Consider the following 27106-nt stretch of genomic DNA (forward strand, 5'->3'; position numbering starts at 1 on the left):
GCAATCTCCTAGAGCAGTTAGTTGTCACGCAATCAGCCCTGGAAAATGAAAGTAAAAAATCAAATAATTTCAATATGCTAGGCCCACGCGCACACACATATTATATGGGATATATATGGATAAATATATATATAGGCGATTGGAACAGCAGAAATACTCGTAAGTTTGCGCACTCTTTTAGAGCTTTTAGCACTGTCAACGAATAAATGTTATTACACAAAAAGCAACAATTGTAGCTCACTCCATCAGCTGTTAAATAAATAATGTAACTAACCAAGGGTTCAGGCAGCCACAAGTTAATCAAGAATAGCAACTAAACCATATGCTAGATCTGCTTTTATCAAAGAAAAACACACACAAAAACAGGTTAGACATTTGCTAAGCTAACACAGGTTGACAGATTTTTGGAACCAAGAACTAGAATATTACTTTTTCAAATGTATTTAATAAGCTTAACTTAAATTCGGTCTTAGGAGATTTCCCATCTGTCAGGTTTTCAAAATAGTTGAACTTAAAAGTGCAAAAATATTTGTAAAAACTTCGTCTCTTGAATACTTTGATGTTTTATTATATACTTTTTAATATAAGGAAAAATATCGATAATTCAAGAAACAATATTTTGGTATCCAACAAGATTTTTTTGTCAAATTTGAAAAAATGATTTTGAAAACTTAACGATCGTTTTGAAAAATAAATTATTTTCAAAACCCGTATTTTTTTAATTTCTAAATTTGAATATCTCAAAAACCTGATAAATTAAACATTTCCTAAGACCAAATTTAAGTTCAGCTCATCAAAAACTAACGGAAAAGTATAATCCTGGCTCTCCGATTTTTGTAAATTTTGTCGGCCTGTGTAATCCATTGTTGATGCATTTGATTCGGTCGTTTTGTAAGTAAGATATAGGAGTAGCTATAAACCAGTTGAGTTCACACACTCTCCTCTCTCACTTTGTAGTTGCAGAATACAAAAAATACAAAAATATCTAGGTGTCAGCAGCGGCGGAAGCCATTAAGATCATTTTAGTAATTTACAATTGTTTTACTCCAATTTAAGTATTTTAAAGCAAACACGTCACAGAGAAAAAAAACCCCGCGTAATAAGCAAATTTGAACAACAATTTCAATAAAAAAACAAAAGAGAATATGAAATATGTACTTATATATATCTATAAATACAAATATACAAACATGCAATGCATATTTTTCAATGGAGTTGGCTTTAATTTCACAGCTGGGAGACGGGACTTGTTGCTGTGTTTGCCCAACAACAGCTTTGTTATGGCTATTCTGGCCCCGAACTCGACCTTGCCATATAACTATGGTCAACTGGTTCCATTTCTGGGGGGCAGGGAAAGCTAGTGGGTCGTTGTTTGAAGATGTGCATCTTCCAGTCGGAAGTGTTTTATTATTTTTTATTATGAAAACAAATGGCAAAATGTGTAATGTTAGTAGATAAATGCTTACGACACGTATTTAGTTTACTGTTTACATAGTTGGTTATTGCTGGAGGCCCCTGTCTGAATTCCTGGCAAAAACGGAATGCAATTGTTACACACCTTCCTGCCCAACAACACCTCAACATCATCATCATCGTTGGTGATCACATGGCGACTATAGCATTTACATAGGATGTATCTCTTTATCTATATTTATATCTATACACACCAAGTAGTACGTACACAACACACATGGTTTTAATTGTTAGTTAGTAGTTCTCCTCAAAATGACTCGTTTGATTTGCTGTTGGTTTGATTCGATTTTTTGATTTCATTTCATTTGCACTAGCTACCCGTCCGTCCGTGTTGTCTCTCCTTAGTGTACAGAAAATATATATATGTATATATATATATTCTAGCATTCGATTAAAGTATTTACAATTTTTTGCTCTATTTTGAATTCGAGTCAGTTGCGTTCAGTCGTCGTTAGTCAGTATCTCTCAGTTGGTTTGGTCCCCAATCCATACCCCCTCTGCCCGCTCAGTGCTCCAAGCTCCATCGCTGGGACTCGCTGTGGGAATCGCATGGCGCCACCTGGGCATCATCCAGGCTCTTGAGCCCCCTGTGATCTAGGCACATGCCCGTATTGCTGTGTATTAGATGCTGCGCCTCGTATTTCCACTGCTCGTTGAACTCATCATTCTCCATGCAGGGCACCATCACCACTCGGTACGGTGGCGACTCGCTATGCTGCACTGTGGCACAGCTCAGCTCGTTGCGCAGCACCTGGGAGTTGGTGAAGGAGAAGAGTTGCGATTTCTGGAGCACCTTGCCGCAGGGATATAGCCCTGCATTATAGGGCTTCTCGTTGTTTTGCAGCAGATCATCCAGGCAGAGATTGGCACTAAGGGCACGCACCTTGCCCCAACCCTGGACTTCCTGATTGGGCACAAACTTCTCCGGATAGATGTTCTTCAGGTACCACTCGAAGCTCTTGCAACGGAGCTTCTTGCGCAGCATCACTCGGTGGGTGACATCGCCAATGTCAGCATGGAACTTAAGATCCGGTCGGTTCAGGAAGAAGATGTTAATGTACTCGTCCATCCAAACCAGAGCCATGCGGGCCGTATTGATGCCATGTGTGTCGCGATCATTGGGAAATCTGTCAAGCAAATTAAATGAGGTGTGTATTAGTCAAGCAAAATAAACACCTTAGCGGAGTTCGTATAATTTACGAGCAAATAAATATTTTATGTGATCGTAAACCCTGATTTAGAGCTTCCGATCTCCCACTTACTTGTAAGGATGAAAGTCTCTAAAGATGTGACCCACTCGGGAGCAGGGTATCGTCTCAATGGTGCCGCCACACTGCCAGATGCGGAAGGACATCTCCAGATTCTCGCCACCCCAGCCATCCATCTGCTCATCATAGCTGCCCACCTCCCAGAAGTAGCGCCTATCCATGGCAAACAAGCCACCAGCCATGGTTGGACTATAAGCTGGGCAGATCTCTCGCTCCTGCCTGCACTCCCTACGCTGACGCTGCTTCTCCCGCTCCGGGAGATTAATCCAGTCAAAGTGGCCATTCCATTGAAAGCCGCCCACCTGGAATGACTTGTAGCCATTGGTGCTGTACTGGAAATCACTGGCATCGATCACATCGATGATGGGCACCAGTACGCTTGTGCGCGACTCTTTGATTCGCTGCAGCAGGGGCTCACACCAGCCAATATTGCCCTCGCAGTGGGCATCCAGGAAGATGAGTACATCGCCGGTGGCTATACGGGCTCCAGCCAAACGGGCACGAATCAGGCCCAACCTGAAACGAACGAGAAAAAGAGGTAAAGAAGCGAAAAAACTTTCTTTAGCCAGGCGAAGGAGAAGGGCAAAACAAAGGCAAACTGAAATTTATTGGGTCAGACGAAGACCTTCGATTAACACTATACAACATCCATGGCAGAGTCTGCTGGCGAGTGTAATGCACGCAGAAACCACTGTCTTTTGAGAGTTACAAACAAAAAACTTAAGCTCGCCGCACACACAACACACATAACTTGGTAACTTGACGAACTGGTTTTCTCCACATTTTAAGTTTTTGGTTATTTGAGCATTTGTCGGTTCTGGCCAAAAAGAAGATGAGCCATGCGCGCACGCCGTCTCCGACTCGAGTCTCTCTGACATGGCAAACAAGTTATTCAAATGAGTTCAGGCCGCCAGCAATTCGATTAGCTGAATTGCCGCTGAACTTTTCCTAGCCTAGTGGCAGTAAAAGGGGTGTAACTTTGGGGTATTTTATGGCTGGGTTACTTGGGTATTTTTAAATAGAATATTAATTGAAAGTAAATGATTTTAAAGCTATTTTCTATATTTAAAATCAAAAGATATATCTAACTAATTAGAGTATTCTCTAGCCTGCCATAGAGCTACGGAATTCTGGTTTAAAAGCTTATCAGCTCCACACAAGACATTTGCATATACGAAAGGTCAACAAGATTTTCTGTCTACTTCTGTGGATTTCCTCATAAAAATTGTGTAATTAACTTGAAAAGTTAATCAAATAAGTAAATGTTTTATAAGAAAAAAGATAAGAGAAATAAATAAGCCACAAAATGAACAATCTTCTCTACCAGAAAAACACAAAAATGAAGATCTCTTTAACTCAAAACTATCTACTCTTTGCCATGTAGCCACTCATCATCACCATCTCTCAAAGCCTCTATCCCAAAGGGAATTCCCTCAACCTCAACTCACCTATTTTTGAGCCGCAGCACCGTCACCTTGCCCGGCGGCGTTCGCGTGCGCACATAGTAATCCAGTTTGCCGCCCAGCTCCGGATTATCGCTGCCATCGTCCACCAGAATAATCTCCTTCAAGGCCTTCTCATTGCAGGTACTCAGCGTGCTGTGGACTGTCCTCAGCAATACAGAGTAGGGTTCATTGAAAAAGATGATAACCACACTGGCGCTGGGCAGGGATCCATCGTCGTACTTCTGGGCCGCGCACAAGGGATTCCGATGGTCGCCCACAGTGCGATTGTACATCAGCTGCTCGCTGAGCTCCTCATTCAAGGCGATCTTCTTGTAGATGGCATCGCCGCGCTCCTTGGCGGCGCCGGTCAGATGCACTGCCACACCCTTGTCGCCCAGGCCCACTTGCTGCTTCTGCAGATCAAACTGGATGCTCAGCTCGTACGGTGACTGGGTGGCCGGCCGGGCTATCTCATTCTCACTATCATGATCCTCGTGGTAACTGTCGCGTCCGTGGCCCCGGAGGGCGGCCGCCCGGGCTGGCGGCGATGGGTTTTCGTCCGCCGGACTGTTCTGCTGCACCTTGCTGTACAGGATAAAGCAGAGGGCGACCAGGATGAAGATGATTAGTTTGCCATAGAAGGAACGGAACCGAGGCAGCATCCTGGCGGTGGTATGTGTGGGGGGAAGGTGGTCTGGGTTGCTGAGGTAGCACTGTCACTCTCGTCGACGCAGACGTGGCTCTGCTGCTGCCTGGGATCGAATCGCGCGGATTGTGTGCGTCCGTCGATTCGCGCTACTGCTGCTTCATTTGTCACGGTGTTTCTCTGGCGAAAATACAAACATACGGCGTCGTCGTTCCAGTTTATTCTTATTGTAGCCTCGCGCCGCGCACCGCCGCTTAGTGGAGTGGCCTAAACTAGACTAAAATGGTGAGGGAAATATTAATTCTAAACGCGATCCGTCCGTCCCTAGCCACCCATTATGCTCGGCCGAAGCAACAACAATAGCAGCAGCAGCAGCAACAACAATAATAAGCGAAAAACGTTTTTGTTGAAATGCTGTTGCTTCTCCAAGTGTGACCAAAGGCACACAAGGAACTTGTCCTGACTTGATTTGGCGAATAACTAAGCTGGCCACTCTGTTTCTAAGTGGCAGGTCAGCTGATCAACAGTGCCAGACTTTGTGACGTTGGTTTAGTGTTGGAAAGCAGCCAAGGTAGTTGGCGGGCTTTTTAAAATGGTTGTATTTTTGATAAGGCAGCTATATATATTTATATTTTATTTGATTTACAAAGTGAACTAAAAAATTTTTAAAATAATATAAATATATTTAGACTTTTTTAAATGTAATATAAAAAATTTAATCATGATTTTAAAACTGAAATATAAAATATAAATTTAATAAATGTAAATGAATAACAAAGGAAAATTGATCAATTTTATACAATAATACCAAATATATTTTGGCCTTTTGAAATTAAATATTAAAATTATGTTAAATAGTGGTTTTAAAACTGAAATATAAAAGATAAATTAAGAAATTGGAAACCATAAAAAACGAGTATTTCATTTTCACAAGTTAATGTTGTCTTTATTACCTAATTAAGTGTATTAATTTAAATTAATTTAATAAGCATACCATTAAATGTAAATTAATTTAATAAGCATGGCATTTTAATAAATTAATTCATTTTATAAATAAGTATAACCCACATTTATTTTCGATCTTATAATTGGTTTTGCCTTCCCAACTTTATAACCGATTATTAAATCTAATTTCAAGGCAGTTTACACCTCATATTTTAAGTATTTTTATTTTTATTGCCTAATTGTTGCCTGTAAATTAAGTAAACAAGTCTATAGCAAGTCTCTCCCTGCACACTCGCTGCCCTAGTTGAAGCCGCAATTACTTGAAAAAGCGGAAATTTAAATCAAAGAGAGCTGAGCTTCCTGTACTCGAGTGCCGTTAAAAAAACGAAAGGTCCACTGGGAGGGGAAAGGGGACTGGGAATGGAACTGACCAACTGACTGCCACTGCCACGTACTTGACACTTTTGTTGGGCGGCGTTTTTAATGCACAAATGGCATGTTCATTTCTTGTTAAAACGAAACAAATGGGTTTCCTATTAAGCCCCCACATGCAACCACATGTTGCTCTGTGAGTGCTCTTTGGACAAATCACATTTTAATTCTAATTGAGTTCGGTTCTCAGCTCAACTTTCATTTTTGTAATCATTCTACGGAATGAAGCCAACCAGTCTGTGCCCATTTCGTGGTCTCTGATTAATTTTAGCTAATTAACTGGCCTCTTCTTCTCTCTCTCTCTTGTCGGTGGCATAATTAATACGTTACGTATACGCAACGGTGTCGCTGCAGGGGAGTCGCCACGGGCCCGATCAGCGGGCGGAGGCGCAGACCAAATAGCATGGCTAGCCATCAGCTAAATTAAAGTTCAAAGTGCTCCCGAGCCAGGGTAATTGGAGTTTCAGAGTGGCGACGCGGCATTTGTGGGAAGCAACCGCTAAGCCGCTGAAGCCGCCGCTGAAAGGTGCCAACTGTTTTGCCAATTTTCGCTAAAACTCCCTTAATGGCTTTGAGCGACAAAAACTAGGAAGGAAATAAATTACTTGGTCTGGTCTGGTCTGTGTAGGATTGGGACCTGCTCTCGGCATGGGCCTTTGTTTTAAGGTGCTGAGATGAAGAAAAAAAATAGAGAAAAACAATCAAAAGAGGAGGAGGAGGAGGAGGTGGAAAGAGTAGAGACGAGATTTGGTATTTGGAATTTCATTTCGTGTGTGAGACGACCTCAAAATACGGGTTTAGTAAAATGCAACAGCGACTTTGGCGGCGAATCCGGCATTGAAACAGATTAGTTTCTTTGGTTGAAAAAATTAACACCTCTTAAATTTGAGATATATGAAATAATCTTTTATTATGGCCCCCGAAAATTATGCATTTTTCAGCACATTTTGTGAAATTGTTAATGGCCTGAGGTCGAATTAGTTGGCTCTTAAGTTTTGTGAGCCGCAACCGGATTGAAAAGAGCCCCACAAAAAAATAAATATAATAACGAGGAGTACTAGGTTTTGTGTAAATAGCAGAAGTGCTCGATAAATAATTGTAAAAAATTACTCTATTCAATAACGACGGAGCTGAAGCTGAAGTTGAAGCCCCCCAACGAGGTCTCATTAATAAAAAAAAGGGGGATACTGAAAAAAACAGTTTAACTGCCGGCAGACATTGTTCCACATGTGGTTAAGGTGGCCGCCGTAATGACTCTGGCCACAGAAATCTATTAAATCTAAATGACCCTGAGGATCACAGACACTACCATCCATCAGTTCGGCGGCTTTGGATAATAACAGAATTGGGTTTTTGGGGATTGCAATTGAAAAATGTCTGCCATAGATTTTACGGATTACGAATTATGGATTATGGATTGCCGAAGACTATCTGCTACTTTCGTTTTGCAAATGTCAAGAGGTTGAGCAATTGCGATGATTGGGATGGATGGAGGATGAGCACAGGTCAGATTTAATCTCGGTTTTGGAGCGGTTTTAAGCTGGAGCAACGACGACTTCCCATGACAAATTGATCCAACCTGGCAAGCGTAATGATGTGCCACATTATCATACATTTTCGGGCATGATTTATGATGGACTTACAACTAAATCCAAATCCAAATCGAAAGTGAAAGATTTCACGATGCCTTCGACCAGGCAATGACAATGCCCTGGCATTGTATTTTCGCACCCACTAAAACGCTTCGGGGGTTAATTCGGTTTGTTACCCAATCGCCAATAACAACTCAGTCCCAGTTTCGGTCACAATTCCAATTCCCTTGCCCCAGGTCCAGGGCTTCTCCAATCAGCACGCGTCAAAAGTGGCGCCAAAGTGACGAACCAAATTATGATTTGTATAAAAAACGAATAATACATATCTATATGCAGACAGCTCTGGGCAAAAGAGCTCGAATTATGACCGCTTTATGGCGGTAGCCAAGTCAGAGTTTTGCATAATCCCCCCCAGATCCAAGTTCCAAGTGAAACACCCGCATTGTGGCCCGTTTATGGGCATATTTATGTAAGAGCCAATCATGCGAGATGTCATCGATTGAATATTTGCCCAGGTCGACTCATCATCGTCCCCTGGAATGCACGTCTTAGATATGAGATTTTCACAACCAGAGAGATACCCATCCGATTGTCTGTTAAAACCACATCAAAATCAATATCGCGTATCGATCAACATCCAAAATTGAGCATTGTCTCAACTTGTTTGCAACCTCCGGTGTGTGATGATTCGGTTTCGGTTTTTTGAATGGCGAACCCAACAATAAGCACTGCCTGTCCATATCCGCTATCATTTTATTGTGCGGAGGTGGCTAATCCCAATTCAACATTTCTTTGTTTGCTTTATGGCTTTGTCGAAGGCTGAGCAGAATAAATTTGGCCAAGCTAGCGAAAAGCTTTTCGTTATTAATTTTATACAGCTTATGCAAAGTTTTACAAAATATATTAATTTGTGGTCCATCTCTTGAAGCGTCTCCACCAGTTTAGGGAGCCCCAGAGTTCCACAAAAAAGCAGCAGCAACAGAGTCCCAAGGCAGCGAAATACATGCCAAAAATCCAGGATAAATCATACAGGTCTATGGAATCTGTCTCGGGGAGAGGACTGAAGTCCTCCAAAGGTGTGAGTCCCAGCATCACCATGTCAAAGAAGCTACGATCCTGCCAGTGCTTGAGGAGACCAAACTCCTTCAGTCGCTGCAGGTGCTCCTCGAAGAGATGACGATAGGGCAGGTGGCGTCTAACAGGAAAGCTCAGGAAATTAAAGCGGCTCAGGCAAAAGGCATCGGTGTAGTAAAAAACGGGACTGGCAAATATCTTCTGCTGCTCTTTGTAGGTGCTCCAGCGTAAATCAGTGACTGGGAAGAGGTAATTGTTATTAAAAGTCTCTCGCAGGTGAAAAAATTTGACATAATCCTCAAAGACTTCAAGCTTTTCCGGGTCCACGTTCTGCAGCCTTCTATTATCCGCAAAACCCAGTACATCCATTTCACCCAGGCTAATGGCCACTGTATACCTGGAGTTGTGTAAGTCCTTAAAAGATCTCAATCTCGGCATGGGTGGTGGGGTGGCCAAAAAAGCCTGCAGGTAAGCCACATACATGGTGGTGGTCAACAGGCTGGCAAAGCACAGCAGGAAGCAGATCAACTTCAGCTTCTTGGTGGAATGCAGTGGAAAGGGAAAGGGCTGACCCAGCAGTCCCCTAAAGCACCTATCATTCAGCAGGACTCGTGATAGGCTCAGCCCTTGCCAGGACATCTGCTGGCCATAGATAAGCAGCAGCGAGAAAATGCAAAACAGCACAAAGATCACGGCCAGGACATCCAAATCCACAATGTATGTGTAAATCTCATAGTAAGGAAGCAAGTCCGGCAGAGGGACCATGAAGCAGTAGGAGCACATCAAGTAGGGATACGTTTGGGTATCCAAGTTCCATTTATCCCAGGTGGAGTCCACGGACATGCCTATATCCAAGAGGTCCTCGGCAGTCCATTTTGTAATATTTGTAAAGAATATTCTTTTGCCGGGAGGAGCCACATCCAATTGCCAGGCGAGAGTGGCATTAACCTTCTCCACAAAGCTGTTTAGGGCATTGGCCACATAGCCTTTAAACTTCTTCTGGTCAGTTTTTGGGTCCCGATAAGCCATGGAACGGGGTGCCAAGTTATCAGTGAGGCTTTTGATGGCTGCTCCTTGCATATTGCGAAATTGTTCAAAGAAAATGGGTCTGCCACTAAAGAGATTCACCTCTATGTACTTGGTTTTTTGGAAGCAGCGACAAACGTAGATGTTGCCTGAACGACCAAAGTCCTCCCTCACCACAGCTATATTATATTGTTCGTTTTTTGCATAGTAATTGCACACGGATTCCACATTGATATCCTTCTGGAGATGGATTATTCTTCTGTTTAGCTGGAGTTTCATCAAAGTGCGGTGGTTTTCCTCTCGCTCGGCTGGAAAGCCACAGCTTAGAATCAGCGTAAGGCTACCAAAATTCCAGTCGTAGTTAGTGCCACCCAAGGGCACCATCACAGCAGGAACCTCCAAGCTTCTAGACAGGGAGTGGAAGGGACACTCCTCTCCATACACCATCAAGGTGTCGTAGTACTCCTCCTGCTGCAACCTCAAAAGCAGGCTTAGGAGCCTCTCCTCCTGCTCCGTATAGCTTTCGTTAATTCCACGCAGGTATAGCTCTGCTCCTGAGTAGCCCAGGTGCAGGAGTAGGATTATCCTCCAGACCATAGCCATCACTAACTGTTACTGTGTAAATGCCACACATTTTGTTCCTTTTAAGGTCAGGTTAGCTATGTGGGTCAGACATGCACTTTCCATGTTACCCGCTTTGTGTTAACACGGCCAGAACCCATGATTTAGCAATTAATGACTTTATTAAATATTCATAGGTATTACTTTCTATTTACATTCTCTTTCCCCGCCAGCTACTCCACTTGGCCACTGCTAGTTCCAGCAGAAAGCACAAAATGCTCATGACCATACCAGCCAAGTAAAACTGCAGTATCCTTGAGACATCCTCCATAATTATGCTCTTCTCGAAGGGTTTTGGGTGACTCAGATCCTCCAGGGGCGTTATGCCCAGTCTCACCATATCGAAGAAGCTGTGGGCCTGCCAATAGCCAACCAAACCAAACTCGTTCTGACGCAGAATGTGATCCTCGAAGAGATGGCGATAGGGCAGGTATCGCCGTAAGGGTATGGAAAAGAAGGCCATGCGGGTGAAGCAAAGGTCATTCGATAGGTAAAACAGCGGCTTCTGGAAGATCTTTTGCTGCTCCGCATAGGAACTCCATCGATCCCCGGTCACTATGAAGCTATAATTCAGATTAAAGTTGTCTCGCAGTCTTATTAATTCCTGCCAATCATCAAAGACAACAATGTCATCTTGTTTCACCTCATGAAAATGAGAATTATTTATATTTTTAAGAGTTTTCACTTCGATGGCGGTGATGGCCAGCTTCTGATTAAACCTTCCTAAATCCTTGTAGGTGTGTACATGCGGTCCAGAAGGAGGATTCGTAAAGAACGACTGCAGATAGGCATCGTACATGGTGGTCATCAATACGCTGGCAAAGCACAGTATGATAAATACCAGCTTAAGGTGTCTGTTGGAGTTGAGGGGAAACGGAAACGATTGTCCCAAGAGGCCGCGTAGGCTCACATCATTCAGCAAAACATTGGCCAGGCTAAGGTCCTGCCAGGACCTGTTCCTACCATATATCAAAAGCACTGACAAGATGCAGAACAGTAACAGGATAATGCCCAGGACCAGAGGATCCACTATCATCTCATATACCTTATTGTATGGCAACTTGGCTGGAATCTGTAGCATCAGGCAATAAGTTGTCACCATGAATGGGTAGCTTGCCGTGTCAAGGGGTGTCTTCTGCAAGGCTGCATGCATGGTGATGCCCAAGTCAAGCTGATCTGAGCGAACCTTCTCCAGTATGTGTTGAAAGTTGGTCTCGTTTTTTAAGACTTCGAATTGTAAGGTGGCGTTTAGTCTTTGGGCAAAATTGCTAATCAAGTTGGCCACATAACCCATCAACTTTAACTCACCGGTGTTTTTGTCCACATAAGGCATAGATCGAGGCGCCAATACATCTGCCATGGTTTTTATGGGTCTTTTGTTCATATTTTGAAAGTTTTCTATATAGATTGGGTGCCTTTTTGATGAGCTTATTTCTGCGAAGTTGGGGTCTTGAAAAAAGCGACAAGCGTAGATGACTTGGGAATTTTTAAAATCCTCCCTCACCACAGCTATATTATATTGTTCCTTTTTTGCATAGTAATTGCACACGGATTCCACATTGATATCCTTCTGGAGATGGATTATTCTTCTGTTTAGCTGGAGTTTCATCAAAGTGCGATGGTTTTCCTCTCGCTCGGCTGAAAACCCACAGCTTAGAATCAGCGTAAGGCTACCAAAATTCCAGTCGTAGTTAGTGCCACCCAAGGACACCATCACAGCAGGAATCTCCAAGCTTCTAGACAGGGAGTGGAAGGGACACTCCTCTCCATACACCAACAAGGTGTCGTAGTACTCCTCCTGCTGCAACCTCAAAAGCAGGCTTAGGAGCCTCTCCTCCTGCTCCGTATAGCTTTCGTTAATTCCACGCTGGTATAGCTCTGCTCCTGAGTAGCCCAGGTGCAGGAGTAGGATTATCCTCCAGACCATAGCCATCACTAACTGTTACTGTGTAAATGCCACACATTTTGTTCCTTTTAAGGTCAGGTTAGCTATGTGGGTCAGACATGCACTTTCCATGTTACCCGCTTTGTGTTAACACGGCCAGAACCCATGATTTAGCATTTAATGGCTTTATTAAATATTCATAGATATTACTTTCTATTTACATTCCCTTTTCCCTACTCCACTTGGCCACTGCCAGTTCCAGCAGAAAGCAGAAAATGCTCATGACCATACCAGCCAAGTAAAACAGCAGTATCCTTGAGACATCCTCCATAATTATGCTCTTCTCGGAGGGTTTTGGGTGACTCAGATCCTCCAGGGGCGTTATGCCCAGTCTCACCATATCGAAGAAGCTGTGGGCCCGCCAATAGCGAACCAAACCAAACTCGTTCTGACGCAGGATGTGATCCTCGAAGAGATGGCGATAGGGCAGGTATCGCCGCACGGGTATGGACAAAAAGAGCATGCGAGTGAAGCAAAGGTCATTGGACAAGTAAAACAGCGGCTTCTTGAAGATCTTTTGCTGCTCCGCATAGGAAGTCCATCGATCCCCGGTCACTATGAAGCTATAATTAAGATTAAAGTTGTTTCGCAGTCTGATGAATTCCTGCCAATCATCAAAGACAGCCAAGTCATCTTGTTTCACCTCATTAAAATGAGAATTATTTAGATTTTTTAGTATTTGCACTTCAATGGCGGTGATGGCAAGCTTCTGATTAAACCTTCCTAAATCCTTGTAGGTGTGTACATGCGGTCCAGAAGGAGGATTCGTGAAGAAGGACTGCAGATAGGCATCGTACATGGTGGTCATCAATACGCTGGCAAAGCACAGTATAATAAAGACCAGCTTCAGGTGTCTGTTGGAGTTGAGGGGAAACGGAAACGATTGTCCCAAGAGGCCGCGTAGGCTCACATCATTCAGCAAAACATTGGCCAGGCTAAGGTCCTGCCAGGACCTGTTCCTACCATATATCAAAAGCACCGACAAGATGCAGAACAGTAACAGGATAATGGTCAGGACCAGAGGATCCACTATCATCTCATATACCTCATTGAAGGGCAACTTGGCTGGAATCTGTAGCATCAGGCAGTAAGTTGTCACCATGAATGGGTAGCTGGCCGTGTCAAGGGGTGTCTTGTGCAAGGATGTATGCATGGTGATGCCCAAGTCTAGCTGATCTGAGAGAACCTTCTCCAGTATGCGGTGAAAGTTGGTCTCGTTTTTTAAGACTTCCAACTGCAAGGTGGCGTTTAGTCTTTGGGCAAAATTGCTAATCAAGTTGGCCACATAACCCATCAACTTTGACTCACCGGTGTTTTTGTCCACATAGAGCATAGATCGAGGCGCCAATAGATCTGCCATGGTTTTTATAGGTCTTTTGTTCATATTTTGAAAGATTTCTATATAGATTGGGTGACTTTTTGATGAGTTTATTCTTGCGAAGTTGGGGTCTTGAAAAAAGCGACAAGCGTAGATGACTTGTGAATTTTGAAAATCCTCCCTCACCAGGGCTATATTATATTGTTCCCTTTGGAAATAGCTAGAGCACACGGATTTTGGTTGGTTATCCTTTGTTATGTAGATTAGTCTCCTGTTCCTTTGCAGTTTCATGAGTGTACGAGGTGTGTATTCTTGATCAGCTTCAGGGTCACAGCTTAGGATCATGGTAAGGCTGCCAAAGTCCCAATCGTAGATGGTGCTGCCATTTGAGACTAGCACTGTAGATACCTCCAAATATTTGGTTACAGAATGAAAAATGCAATCTCTTCCGTAAATAAGCAGGGTGTCAAAGTAGTCATCTTCTTGGAGACTTAAAAGAAGCTTTAGCAAAACCTCTTCTAGCTTGGATTCACTTTGATTGGATATACCTGGGAACTGGGCTCTCGTCCGTCCGAGGCAGAGGAGTAGGATGACCAACCAAGTCATGGTTTCCATTACACTGTTTGTTAGCCGGCCTTTTCACTTGGTTTTGTGTTTTTGTATTTTCTAAAATGAAAAGCTCACATGTTCAAAAACCGATATAATGGTAAAAATGATCATTTACAGCTTGTTTCGGTTTTGTGGAACATGTTCCATGAAAAATGTTCAGAGAAAAATATTTTTAAGCTATTTGCATGACCTTCGAAGCGCTGGCATGCGCTTTTCATGTTAGTTTTTAGTACAAACATCATTTTTAATAATGATGGTTGGGGATAAAGCTGGAGGTTTGGGTAATAATTATATCTCTTTGGTGGATTGCCTAAAGGAGCTATATTGATTTTGTGAGTTGGGAAAAATTGAAACTCATCAAAAAATAAAATACATAAGGACCAACACTTTATTATACATTAAAAAAACTATTTTTATCTTAAGTACAATTTTTATTTGAAGTACAATTTTTAAGTTTATACAAATAGAATCCACAAATTTGTCTTGGTTTTCCTTTACATTTTTGGAACTCTTCTCTTATAACTCCTGTCCACTCTCCTCCTCTAGCGACTGAAGCGTTCCCTCGCGCTTAGAACCTCCAATATGAAACAGCAAATACTAAAAACCATGGCCGCCAAGTAGAGTTCCAAGACCCAGGAGACATCCTTCAGAATTAGGCTCTTGTCGTTAGTCTTTGTTTGCCTCAGATCTTCGGAAACCAGTGGCCTTATGCCCAGTCTCACCATGTCTAAGAAGCTGTGGGCTCTCCAGTAACCCACCAAACCAAACTCATTCTGACTCATAATATGCTCATCGAAGAGGTGACGATAGGGAAGGAATCTTCGCACAGGAATGGCAATGGGTATAAGGTGGGAGAGGCAGAGATCATTGGATAAGTAGAATACCGGTTCCTTGAACATCTTCTGCTGCTCCTCGCATGTGCTCCAGTGGTCTCCGGTGACTAAATAGCTATAGCTTTGATTTAAAGAGTCCCGAATCCTGATAAATTCATTCGAATCCTCTATGACTACCAAGTCCTTCTCATTAATATCCTTAAATCTTGAGTTGTTGGTCATCCGCAATTCATCCAACTCAAATCTGCTGATGGCCAGTTTCTTGTTGAACTTTGTAAAATCCTGAAAGGAGCGAATGGTAGGCTCCGAGGGGGGATTAGTGAAGTAGGACTGCAGGTAGGCAGCATACATGGTGGTAAGCATGACGCTGGCGAAGCATAAAATAATAAAGATCAACCTCAGGTGCTTGCTTGCATTGGAGGGGAAGGGAAACGATTGTCCCAATAGGCCACGTAGACTCACATCATTCAGCAGGACATTGGCCAGGCTGAGATCCTGCCAGGACTTTTTGCGACTGTAAATCAGCAGCACAGACAGAATGCAGAAAAGCACAAAGAGTATACCGAGCACAGGGGGATCCAATATCTTCCCATACACCAGATTGTAAGGTAACTTGGCTGGAACTTGAAGCATCACACAGTAGGGTGCATGGATGTAGGGATAGCTGGCTGTGTCAAGAGACTTAGGATGTACATATGTCTCCAACATCATACCCATGTCAAGAATACCAGCTCTCACGTTCAACAGAATTTCTCTACCATTAGAATTTTCCTGTATTATATACAATTCCAAGGTGGCGTTCAGCCTCTGGGCAAAGTTCGTGAACAAGTTGGCCACATAGCCTATTAGCTTTTTCTTACCCGTCTTTTTGTCCTCATAAGCCATAGTTCTAGGCGGCATTAATTCTCTCATGGCTCTTATGTGACTTCCTTGCATGTTTCTAAAGTTTTCTATATAAATCGGTTTAGCTTCTCGCAGACTCACTTGCTCGAAGTTAGGCTTTTGAAAGAGGCGACAGGTGTAAATGATATTTGACCTTCCAAAGTCTTCTTTCACGATGGCTACGTTATATGCCTCATCTTCGAAATACCCATTGCACACTTTCTCTGGTTCCATATTTTCTTCTATGTAAATTAATCTTCTATTTCTTTGCGTTTTCATAAAGGTACGTTGGTTTTCTCCATCTTCGGCTTCATCGTCGCAGCAAAGGATCAAGGTCAGGCTGCTAAAAGCCCAGTCAAAATTAGTGCTGCCCAGGGTAACCAGCACTGTGGACACCCCCAAGCTTTTCGTTAATTGATGGAAAATGCAATCTCTTCCGTAGATAAGCAGGTTGTCGAAAAACTCATCTTGGCGCAGTTTTAGAATAAGGCTGAGCAAAGCCTCTTCTAGATCTGAATCACTTTCAGCGGAGATTTCTGGAAACTGAGCGCCAGCTTGTCCAAGACAGAGTAGCAGGATGACCAGCGGAGTCATGGTCTTAATCGCACTAAAGAAGGACCTGGGTGTACGTTATTATTTGTATCTAAAAATTCCAGGTTAAAAACCCATGTAATTCCAACAAATTTCAGGTTGTTTTGTCTTTGAAAAACAGCTTAAATAATTATAGCTGCGCCGTTCTGTTCCTTTCACAATTAAAATCGCTGGACATGCAGTTTTCATGTTATTTTTTTACTTCTTCAGTCAGAAAAGTCTGCTAATTAGGGTATATATAAATAAAGCATATATAAAAACTGTAAACAAGTGTTTATATCAGGAACCGTAAATATTGATTATAATCAATGCTTTCATTGAACAAAAAAAATTTTAATTATTAATTTTTTAGTAGTATATTATAATAATAATTATTCTTTAAGAGATTAAATAGTTATACAACTATAATTATTTATAGTAAACAAAATATATTATAATCAGTTGATAAGCATTAAACATTGATTTTTATTTTTTCACTTAAAAGAAATACGGTCCCTGGTTTATATGTATAAAGTAGATATTTTATTAAAGGTTTCTGCACTTTATTAATTCCCAACAAAATCTTTTATATACTTCCAAAATCCCCACTCTCTACCCTTACTTAAAATTTCTAAAATAAAGCACACAATGCTGACTACCATCGCCGCCAAATAGAGTTTCATTATCCAGGAGACATCCAGCAAAAGAAGACTCGGCTCATATGGTTTTGGCCGACTTAGATCCTCCAAAGTCGTTATGTCCAGTCGCACCATGTCGAAGAAACTCCGGCTCTTCCAGAAACTCACCAAGCCCACCTCGTGCTGGCGCAGCATGTGCTCCTCGAAGAGGTGACGATAGGGCAGGTGTCGGCGTAGAGGAATGTTTAGAAAAAGCAGGCGGGAGAAGCACAGGTCCTTGGAGAAGTAGAAGAGTGTGTCCTTGAAGTTCTTTTGCTGTTCTGCATATGTGTTCCATCTATCTTCCGTCACCAAATAACCATAGCTTCGGTTGAAGGCATTGCGCAGATCTAGATAATCATGCCAGTTTTCAAAGATCTTAAGGTTGTCTTTGCTTATTGTTTTAAAGTGTCTATTATTGATATTGTTGAGTTCATTCATCTTAAATGTAGTGATGGCAATCATTTGGTGGAACTCGTTTATGTCCTCAAAAGAGCGTATATAGGCTTCAGATGGGGGATGCGTGAAGAAGGACTGCAAATAGGCCTCATACATGGTGGTCAGCATGACGCTGGCGAAGCATAAAATAATGAAGATCAACCTCAACTGTTTGCTCGGGTTGGAGGGAAAAGGAAACGATTGTCCCAAGATTCCACGTAGACTAACATCATTCAGCAGGACATCGGCCAGGCTCAGGCCCTGCCAGGACATATTCTTGCTGTATATCAGTAGCAGCGATAGTACCACGAACAAAAGGACGAGTATGCCAAGTACCAGATGATCCACTATAACCGCATAAACCAAATTGTAAGGCACCTTGGCTGGAACTGGCAGCATCAGGCAGTAGGAAGTCAAAACATAGGGATAGCTGGCCGTATCAAAGTTTGTGGCATGCACAGAGGCTTCCAGAGTCATGGCCATGTCAATTTGATCTGCCTTTATCCACTTTATGATATTTCTAAAGCTTTCATTACTGCTCAGGCTTTTTACCTCCAAACTGGCATTTATCTTGTGAGCAAAGTTGTTGATCAGATTGGCCACATAGCCAATCATCTTGGTTTGACCGGTTTTTGGATCCTGATACACCATGGATCTGGGAGCCACTAGGTCTGTCATTATTCTTAAAGGTTGTCTGTGTATATCATGAAAGTTTTCTATATAAATTGGATAACTTTCTTGTAAACTTACTTCCTGAAAGTTGGGTTCTTGAAAGCAGCGACAGGCCGTGATGATTTTGGACTGAATAAAGTCTTTCTTAACAAAAGCTATATTATGTTGCTCTTTTTTGGCATAAAGATCACACACAGATTTGGCTTGAATATCCTTATTTATATAAATCAAATGCCTGTTTCTTTGTAGCTTCATCAGAGTGCGATAGGTCATTTCTTTTTCCGCTTCGAGTCTACAGCTGAGTATTAGTGTCAGGCTGCTAAAGTTCCAATCAAAGTTGGTGCTACCCGATGATACCAGAACTGTGGATAACTCCAAGCTTTTTGTTAGTTGATGAAAAACACAATCCTTTCCATAAATGAGCAGGGTGTCAAAGAACTCTTCTTGTCGCAGTCTCAGAAGAAGATGTAGCAGGCCTTCTTCCAGGTCTGGTTTGCTTTTATTGGATATTTCTGGAAACTCGGCTCTTGTCAGTCGAAGACTGAGGAGAAGTAGGATGATCAACCAGGCCATGGTCTCCTTTGAACTGTTGAGCCGGCTGTGTGTCCTTTGCTTTTGTACCAAGCTTCTGTAATTAAAAAAGTTTACATGTTTAGTCAACGTTTAAAAAGTGGAAGTATATATGTCGTGTCATTTGTGCTAAACATTTTAATTTGGGTAGGATTTATGGCATGCAATTTTCATGTTCCTCACAAATTATTAAATGAAGGAGTAGAGTCCTATCAAAGTCAAGGTCTTGTAATAAACTAGCAGTGCAAAGTTTCAGGAAAACTTCCACAGAAATCCTCGACTTGTACTAATGTCAAGGTCTTTTAATAAACTATCAGTGTTTCGGGATAACTTTTTTAACCAATCATCAGAGAACCCCTATTTGTAGTAGAGGTGGAGAACTATCGATAGTCGGCGCCATCGATAGTGAGCGATTATTTTTCTCAAACCATCGATAGTGTCGATAGTACTATCGGTAGTGTGATGCTTTTGAATTGTTAAATGTAAAAGGTTAATTCGGTGCAAAACGGGCGACTTTTCCAAAAAATAATTGTGGCATAACGGCTAAAGTTAGCTTAATAAATGAAATACCATATAATAACACAACATTTGGACAGTATTTGATAAATTTTGTATTGAATAAAAAAATATTAAGAGGTAGAGGAGTTATAGGGAATCTCACGAGTCGCCTCCAAAAAAGTTGGTTAGCGGTGTACATCCTAACTGTTCACAGAATCATCCGATCTGAAAAAATTATACCTCATTCGGTAAAGGATAAGTGTCTCGAGGTATTCACGAAGCGTTTTTATTTTTAAAATTTTTTTCAGATTTTTTATAAAAATTAGAAGTCAAAACCCCGATTTTTGACTAAATAATTAAGTTAATTAGTTAAATAAAAAATATAATAAAATTAAAAATTAAAAAAAGCTCGACGTGAGTACCTGAAGAATTACCTAAAGAAGCTACGTTTCAAATTTCAAACCGATTGGTTCAGTAGATTTTGAGTTATCGTGTACACCGATTTTCAAAATGGCATTTTTCAGGAGAGCGCTTTAAACTTTGCGATTCTCATGCACTGAACGCTAACCGACCTTCGTTCAACTCTGCATAACTTCGTCAATTTTCCTTGGATCGATGTAAAACTTGGACACATTATTCTTAAGTTATTGAGCTTTTAAAANAAAAAAAAAAAAAAAAAAAATTTTTAATTTAAAATATTAAATACTATCGATAGTGCAGGGCTACAATCGATGGCGCTGCGATAGCGCCAAACCATCGATAGTGTCGATAGTGCCATCGATAGTTCTCCACCTCTAATTTGAGGAGCCCTTTAAATAAGAAGAAAGGTAATTATTTCTTCAATTAGCAAACTCTTTATGTAAATTAAAAAACAACAAAAATCTTACATGAAAATAATAAACTTGCTTAGCAGACACAGGGACTTTATTGAGATCTTCTTCACCTTCGACACCTCCACAGTCGTTCCCATAGCTTCATGCAACCAGTGACCTCCAGGATAAAGCAGAGAATGCTTAGTCCTATCGCCACCGAATATATTTTAAGTATCCAGGAAATATCGTCCAGCAAAAGACTTCCATCTGACTTGCGCTTCTGACTGTAATCCTTTATAGAAGCCAGGCCCAGTTGGACCATGTCATAGAAGCTACGGCTCTTCCAGAATACCACCAAGCCAAACTCATGCTGCCGCATCATGTGATCCTCGAAGAGGTGGCGATAGGGCAGGTACTGTCTCACTGGTAGACTAAAAAACATCAGCTCGTTAAAGCACAGATCCGAGAGGTAGAAGGCGGGCTCCGTAAAGAGCTCCTGCTGAGCCTCATAGCAGCGCCAGCGGTCCACAGACACCGGGAAAATAAAGCTCGTGTTGAAGGAGTCGCGCAGGATGAGGTACTCAGCCCAATTCTCGTATATCAAGAGGTGATCCTTGCTTATCTCTTGGAAATGGGTGCTGTTTACAGAGGTCAAGACATTAGCCTCCATCCGGCTGAGGGCCACTTTGATCGAAAAGTTGGCAATATCCCGAAAGGAGCGTATGTACGGCTCCGACGGCGGCTGGGTAAAGTAAGACTGCAAGTAGGACTCGTACATGGTGGTGATCATGACGCTGGCAAAGCACAAAACGAAGATGATCAACTTGAGGTGCTTGCTGGGGTTGGACGGAAAGGGAAACGACTGTCCCAGAAGGCCACGCAGACTTTTGTCGTTCAGCAGGACATTGGCCAGTGTCAAATTCCGCCAAGAGAGGTTCTGCGTGTACACAATCAATATGGAGAACACACAAAACAGGACAAAGATAATGCTCAGCACCAATGGATCCACAATCATGGAGTACACCTGGTTGTAAGGCAGCTTGGCCGGCACTGGAATCATCAGGCAGTAGCCGGTGAGCAGGTAGGGATAGCTGATGAAATCCATATTCTTAACCTGCAGGGAACTGGCCAGGGCAGTGCCTATGTCCAGGAGTTCCTCTCGAGTCCCGCGTAGGATGTCCGCCACGCTGGCCTTCTTAACGCCTATTTTGGTGGCGTTTTCAATAAGCACTTTTGCATTGACTTTCTCGGCGTAGGTAGTGAGCACATTGGCCAAGTAACCCATTATCCGAGCCTCGCCGGTTTTCTGGTCCCGATACATCATGGTTCGGGGTGTCAGCAAATCTGGGACTGTCCTTATTTCAGCTCCATGCATATTCCGGAAGTTCTCTATGTATATGGGATTATCCGAGAAAAAGTGAACTTCTTCGTGGTTGGGAGACTGAAAGAAGCGACATGAATAGATGATGTCCGACTGATCAAAGTTGGTCTGAATAATGGCCACATTATGCTGCTCCTTGAGGGAATACTGGTAGCAAATGGTCTCCATAGGGATTTTGTCCTTTAAACAGATGAGACGTCGGGTTCTTTGGAGCTTCATGAGGGTTACAGGATTCTCCTCTCTATCCGCTTCTGGAGAGCAGGTCAGAATCAGAGTGGAGCTACTGAAATTCCAGTCAAAGTCAGTGCTGCCTGAAGATACCACAACTGTGGGTGTAACCAGGTGTCTTAGTAGAGAATGGAAAACACACTCATCTCCATAGATTAGCAGGGTATTAAACTCCTCCTGTAAACGAAGTCTGGCCAGCATACGCAGCAATCTCTCCTCCAGTTTTAGTTCCTCAGCTGTAATCGAGACATTCAAGGCACTCAGCTGGCCCAGGCAGCCCAGGATAAACACCAGCCATCCTGAAACCATGTCGCAACTGTTGACTGTAGCACATATAACAAGCCCTTTTATTGGCTTTTGTTATTTATATATTTAAATGGTATTCAGAAAGCATTTGTACTCTGATTTCACATGCAATTTCCGTGCTTAATGTTTTTCTGTTTAACCCCACATGCAGGGCAATTAGCGGCTGCACTCGTAAGTGTTTCGCTGACATTTATGCGGGACTCCACCTCCTCCTTGTCCACCTGAGGGGCAAAAACCAAAAGCCAATGTCTGCTGGCCTTGTGCGTGAGATTGCCCCATTTGAATTTCCCGAAAGGCCTTTAACAACTTCCGCTGCTTCAGAGATTCCAAATCGAAAATCGAACTCGAACTCGATCTTGGACCTCCAATGGCATGTTCGGAGTGTGAGTGAGTCTTGAAAGCGATTGAACTCTTCCGAGGCAGACAATTTTCCGGCAATTTGAGCCAAGCTCAGGCACATTGCATACGATTTTGTGACTTGGTCTTGGGACTTGGACATGGAAAGTGTAGAAACGCAAACATTTCATTTTATGCTCTTAATTGCAGTGCAAGTGGATTTCAATTATTCAAATGAGTCGCTTCCCTGGCTTGCATGCAGCTGCACCACACTTCCGAAAGTCCATCCATACATATGCTGTAAACTGGTCTAAGAGCCATGCGTTAATGGCCGAAATACGGGGTGATTTTCGACTGAATTTCTTCTGCTTCTGCGTTGATATCGTGGCTTTATCTCTGGGCCTGCCTTTTGCCATTTTGTGACGAGATGTTTGGTGGTGGTTGCTGCTGCTGCTGTTGTCGTTGTTGCTTTTTTGAATGACGTTTCAGCGAAAGTTGTTACGTTACCATCGACAAGCTTAAAGCCTATGCAAAACCGGTCGGTCATTGATTTTTGGTTACTGCAAATTGTCTGGCCATGACCAGCTGTGGAGCACAACTCATCTCCGATGTGTTGCTGCTGCTGCTGCTGCAACTTTGGCTGCAAAAAACTATTTTGTTTTGTTGTCACTTGTCCCGCTCCACACTGCGTATGCTTGATTTGGCCTCAGTGACTCGTGTGCGTGTAGCGGTCGGCTTATGGCCAACAAAACGTTTATTCAGCTAACCAGTTGCAGTGCCAGGTCCCGCTCTTATGTTAGTTCAATATTTTTCCCCAGAAAATATTTGGTTAATAAACATACTTCAAAGGAAACCGATCGGGTTTGGGGATTTAATTGCTTGAAAACTTGAGTGTTATTTAATGACACGAATATAAACGAATGCAAGTTGGATGTGTTTGTTTTTCAGTACTTAGCATTTATAGTTCCTGATTGGTTTATGTCTATTATTAACTAATTATTAGGCGTATTATTTTATTGACAAATATAACAACTTGGGTCAGTCATTTATACAGCTTAGTTACTAAATTAAACAGAGATTTCTTAGTTATTTTATAAGACTTTAAATTTGCATTTCAATATAATAAAACAAACTGAAACAAATCACTGAATCTGTGTTAAAATAAACCCGTAACTAACTCACAAATTTCAAATCAAAATAATAAGATCTTTAACCCATTTCTTACGCTCTATTAACCCAAAAAGAAATCATATTCCCCTGAGAACCATTAATATGAATATTAAACCCCCTAAAACTGCTTCCCTTCACTCTTCAATCTTTTGTCTTTCTGGTAATCGAAGGAGCCATAAAACAAGAGCCTGAAGCTGCTCGTTCATTAGGCCTTCGATTGTGTTTTTGTTTTGGGGCCACTTTTGTGGCTGCTGCACGAGCATTATGGATACTTTTGGCGTGGCTCTCTTAATGTGCCCACTTTTGGTTTGGGGTCTGTTTTGTCGGGCAGTTTGCCGGCGATTTTAACACACATTTGAGACCGATTCGAACCAGACACTACTTGTTGTGGCTGGCGGCACAATTTCGGCTTCAGCTTCAGTTGCTCTCTGCCATTGAAAGTAAAATCTTTTGCTGCCGCTGTAGCTGTAGCTGGCATCCAGATTCACTTTCGATGCTTTGATTGAGAATGCTTGAGTATCTGTATCTGTATCTGTAGTATCTGGGTATGGAAATCCTCAAGTTGAGCCTCAAACCGAATTCACCACGAGGTGAGAGTGAGAGCCAGCAGCAGGTCTTCTTCAGCTCGCACGCAGACTCTCTTTTGCGTTGCGCTCTTTCTCCTTGGCTTCGTCTTCGTTTGGGCCAAGCTGCTTGCTGGCCAACTTCGTCTGACAAGTTTCAGTTACAATACGGCAGCGACTCGACCAGGTTGCAATTTCCATAGTTGCTCCGCGCGCGTGTCACTTACCCCAAGCCCGAGTGCATCCTGAACCGCGTCCAAGGATAATCTCTCAAAGAGTGGGTGCAGTGCAAGATCGTCTATATATATTTATTTATTTTGAATTCAAAACCCAAACCTGACGCGAGTGCTTATTAAATATAGTTTTTGGTTTTACAGCTGCCGCAGGACTCGGGATTAAACTTAGCCATGAGAAGTCTGCCATTAATGGTAAGTGTTTAGTTATGTAATTTCCAGAGGTGTCATCGCTGGCTTGACCTGCGAACTGCGACCTCTTCCCCATTATCCCATGCCCATACCCATTTACCACCCATCGTTGACATTGACAAATCGTGTCACTTCATTATGGGCCCAAACAAAAAGCAACTCCCGCCTCGGGAGCGAAGTAAGCCAAGTGTAAAACGCCTTCCGGCTGGTGGCTGCAGTCTTCAACTTGGCACTTGTTACGCGAAGAAATGCCAGATCTCCATGGATATCCATGCGATCCGCACATATGTGTGCTCTGCCAATTGTCCCATTGTTTTATTCAGACTCTTGTTAGCCCTGATTTGCACATTTCCCTGGTAAGCCACCAGGTTTTGCCCAAGTTATTCGTCTTCAACAAATTGCTTGCCCTCAAATTTGATTGGGGAGAATTCGCCTCAAACAGAAGACACAAGATTGATTGACTAATTTGGGTTGATAAATATTCATGCCCATAAAATATGCAAATATATATATTACCACTTTGGGTTTAGGAAATATCTTATAAAGATTTTTCATTGAACCATAAATAAATAAAAGAAGAGGTGTTGCGGTTAATAAAATGTAGATTTTTGAAGAAGTTTAAATTAAAAGATGGCTAGGCTTCCTTGGAATATATTTTTCTATGATTTAGAGGAAAATATTCTGTAAAATTTGTATTTATATATAAATGTATTTCCTTACCTGAATTTCTACCTCTTAAACTACCCACAGTTCGCTGATTTTTCCCCTCTGTAAAACTCATTACCCTTCCAATCATATCTTCCTTGTGCAATCCATGGAATCACCTGCAATCAGCCACCTGCTGAAGAACCGAACTCAGGGGGGGGAAGCAATCTCTGCGCTCATTTAACGTCTTCATCTGCATCATCAGTAAAATCAACACACAGCTTCTCGAAACTGTCCTCCTTTCAATCTCTCAGTCACCCGTCTCCGTCTGAATCTTTTGTGTGTTCGTCTGCCTTTCAAAATCGAGGCGCCAAATGGCCATCAGTTTTTCGGCTGGCTTTTGCAAAAGCGGCCACCAGAGATGACTCTAAACTTTTGCCTCGAAAATCCCCCTGATGATCATTAGTTGCTATTTGGATCATGACGTTTGTTGTGTATGTGTAACCTTTAGCAAAAGATATTTTGCAGACAAGTGACTTCGTTTATTGAACTTCTTTTTTCCAACTAAAATGCCAAAGTGGAATTGGCCCAGAAAATCATTATTATTTGTTTCGATTGTAAAGAAAACTAAGCAACTCTTTCATGGCTAATGGAAAATACTGATTGTCATTGCTCATGTTTTTTGAGCCCAGAAGAATGGCTGCTTTTTTGGCTCGCGGCTATTCACGACACTCGCTGGCCACCTGTTGAGGTGATGTGCTTCCCCCCAAATAGGCCGAGGCTGAGCATATTTTAATATGCTGCACGCATGCAAACTGTTCATTTGCTGGGAGTGTAGAAAGTTGACTTTTGATTTGGATTTGGCTTTGGATTTCGATTTTTATTTCAATTTTTGATTCACATTTTCATACCCATTTTGGTTCAAATTTTGACTTGATATATTTTTTTATAAGTTCCAAACAGCAGCCCTGTTTTTATTCGTACCTTTTTTTTTTGTTGACAAGGAATGCACCTTTCACTTTGAGTTCAATTGTTTCCTTGCTGATGCAGCGGGAACTCAAAAAAGGAAAACTTTTGCAATTGAAGACGAGTTGCCAGTGGCCGGCCAGTTTTTCGGCACGCCGCAGAGATGTGAATGTACCGGCGGACGAGACTTGCGGCGGCGACACACGAATTCATATCTGGGAATGCGGTTTTCAACCGCAGACAATTTTCTGTTTGGCGCGCAATTACAAGCTTACTTTACTCGTGGTCATCTCTTGTATTTATTTAATTAAAACTTGCCCAAGTGGCCGACCGGCCACTATTTTGAACTGCACGCATTCCCCATGAATATTAATGATGAACCGAAATTGCTCGGATGTCGATTAGGTAGACTCGGGGGGCTGCCTACTAATTTGCGGTGTTAACATGTTTTTGTTTCTTTTTTTCCTCTTAATTATTTGACTTTTCTCCCGTCGAAGAGCAGAAGCATTACGCAACATTTGAACTGAGAGGTGGACAGAGAGTTCAACTTGGTTCCGGCTGCCTGGCCAAGTTTGTTTAATTTATGCGGGCTTTTTCTTCGAGGGTTACCGATTTTGTTTATTTGATTTTTATTTATTTTATGCAACGACCTTGCTCATCGCTTAGGTCGTCAACGCGCAGCAGGTTAAGTAATTAAAAGTGGGACATAAAACAGCGACAGACTAACCGCCCTCAACAGC

At 42.3% G+C, this 27106-nt stretch overlaps 8 protein-coding genes across 9 annotated transcripts in view; 1 reads left to right on the forward strand and 7 right to left on the reverse strand.

Moving 5' to 3' along the window:
- Nucleotides 1-1368: 1368 nt before the first annotated feature.
- On the reverse strand, nucleotides 1369-5186 carry Pgant1 (Polypeptide N-Acetylgalactosaminyltransferase 1). The gene is made up of 3 exons (XM_017171746.3): nucleotides 4190-5186; nucleotides 2736-3257; nucleotides 1369-2600 (listed from the first exon to the last, which is right to left on the reverse strand). The coding sequence occupies exons 1-3, from the start codon at nucleotides 4846-4848 to the stop codon at nucleotides 1979-1981; spliced, it is 1803 nt and encodes a 600-aa protein (XP_017027235.1). The 5' UTR covers nucleotides 4849-5186; the 3' UTR covers nucleotides 1369-1978.
- Nucleotides 5187-5279: 93 nt separating this feature from the next.
- The window catches only part of LOC108078461 (serine/threonine-protein kinase Wnk), a 30526-nt gene continuing 8699 nt past the window's right edge, over nucleotides 5280-27106 (forward strand). The window contains exons 1-2 of one of the 2 annotated variants that reach the window (XM_070284123.1): nucleotides 5280-5403; nucleotides 24708-24758. In XM_070284123.1, coding sequence (XP_070140224.1) covers nucleotides 24738-24758 — 21 coding nt within the window. In that variant the 5' untranslated portion in view covers nucleotides 5280-5403; nucleotides 24708-24737. Of the gene's footprint in view, nucleotides 5404-24508; nucleotides 24608-24692; nucleotides 24759-27106 lie in introns of those variants that run through there. The other variant, XM_017172355.3, reaches the window with a different exon arrangement.
- On the reverse strand, nucleotides 8647-10498 carry Ir52d (Ionotropic receptor 52d). The gene has a single exon (XM_017171462.2). The coding sequence runs from the start codon at nucleotides 10496-10498 to the stop codon at nucleotides 8705-8707; it is 1794 nt and encodes a 597-aa protein (XP_017026951.1). The 3' UTR covers nucleotides 8647-8704.
- On the reverse strand, nucleotides 10674-12455 carry LOC108077922 (uncharacterized). The gene has a single exon (XM_070284385.1). The coding sequence runs from the start codon at nucleotides 12453-12455 to the stop codon at nucleotides 10674-10676; it is 1782 nt and encodes a 593-aa protein (XP_070140486.1).
- Nucleotides 12625-14391, reverse strand: LOC108077920 (uncharacterized). The gene has a single exon (XM_017171460.3). It carries the CDS (start codon nucleotides 14389-14391, stop codon nucleotides 12625-12627), a length of 1767 nt encoding a protein of 588 aa, XP_017026949.3.
- On the reverse strand, nucleotides 14937-16703 carry LOC108077919 (uncharacterized). The gene has a single exon (XM_017171459.1). The coding sequence runs from the start codon at nucleotides 16701-16703 to the stop codon at nucleotides 14937-14939; it is 1767 nt and encodes a 588-aa protein (XP_017026948.1).
- On the reverse strand, nucleotides 17246-19333 carry LOC108077918 (uncharacterized). The gene is made up of 2 exons (XM_017171458.3): nucleotides 19220-19333; nucleotides 17246-19094 (listed from the first exon to the last, which is right to left on the reverse strand). Exon 2 carries the CDS (start codon nucleotides 19037-19039, stop codon nucleotides 17246-17248), a length of 1794 nt encoding a protein of 597 aa, XP_017026947.3. The 5' UTR covers nucleotides 19040-19094; nucleotides 19220-19333.
- On the reverse strand, nucleotides 20474-22264 carry LOC108077917 (Ionotropic receptor 52a). Its single transcript, XM_017171457.1, has one exon. The coding sequence runs from the start codon at nucleotides 22262-22264 to the stop codon at nucleotides 20474-20476; it is 1791 nt and encodes a 596-aa protein (XP_017026946.1).

The sequence above is a fragment of the Drosophila kikkawai genome, chromosome 2R (assembly GCF_030179895.1).
Source record: "Drosophila kikkawai strain 14028-0561.14 chromosome 2R, DkikHiC1v2, whole genome shotgun sequence".
NCBI lineage: Eukaryota > Metazoa > Arthropoda > Insecta > Diptera > Drosophilidae > Drosophila > Drosophila kikkawai.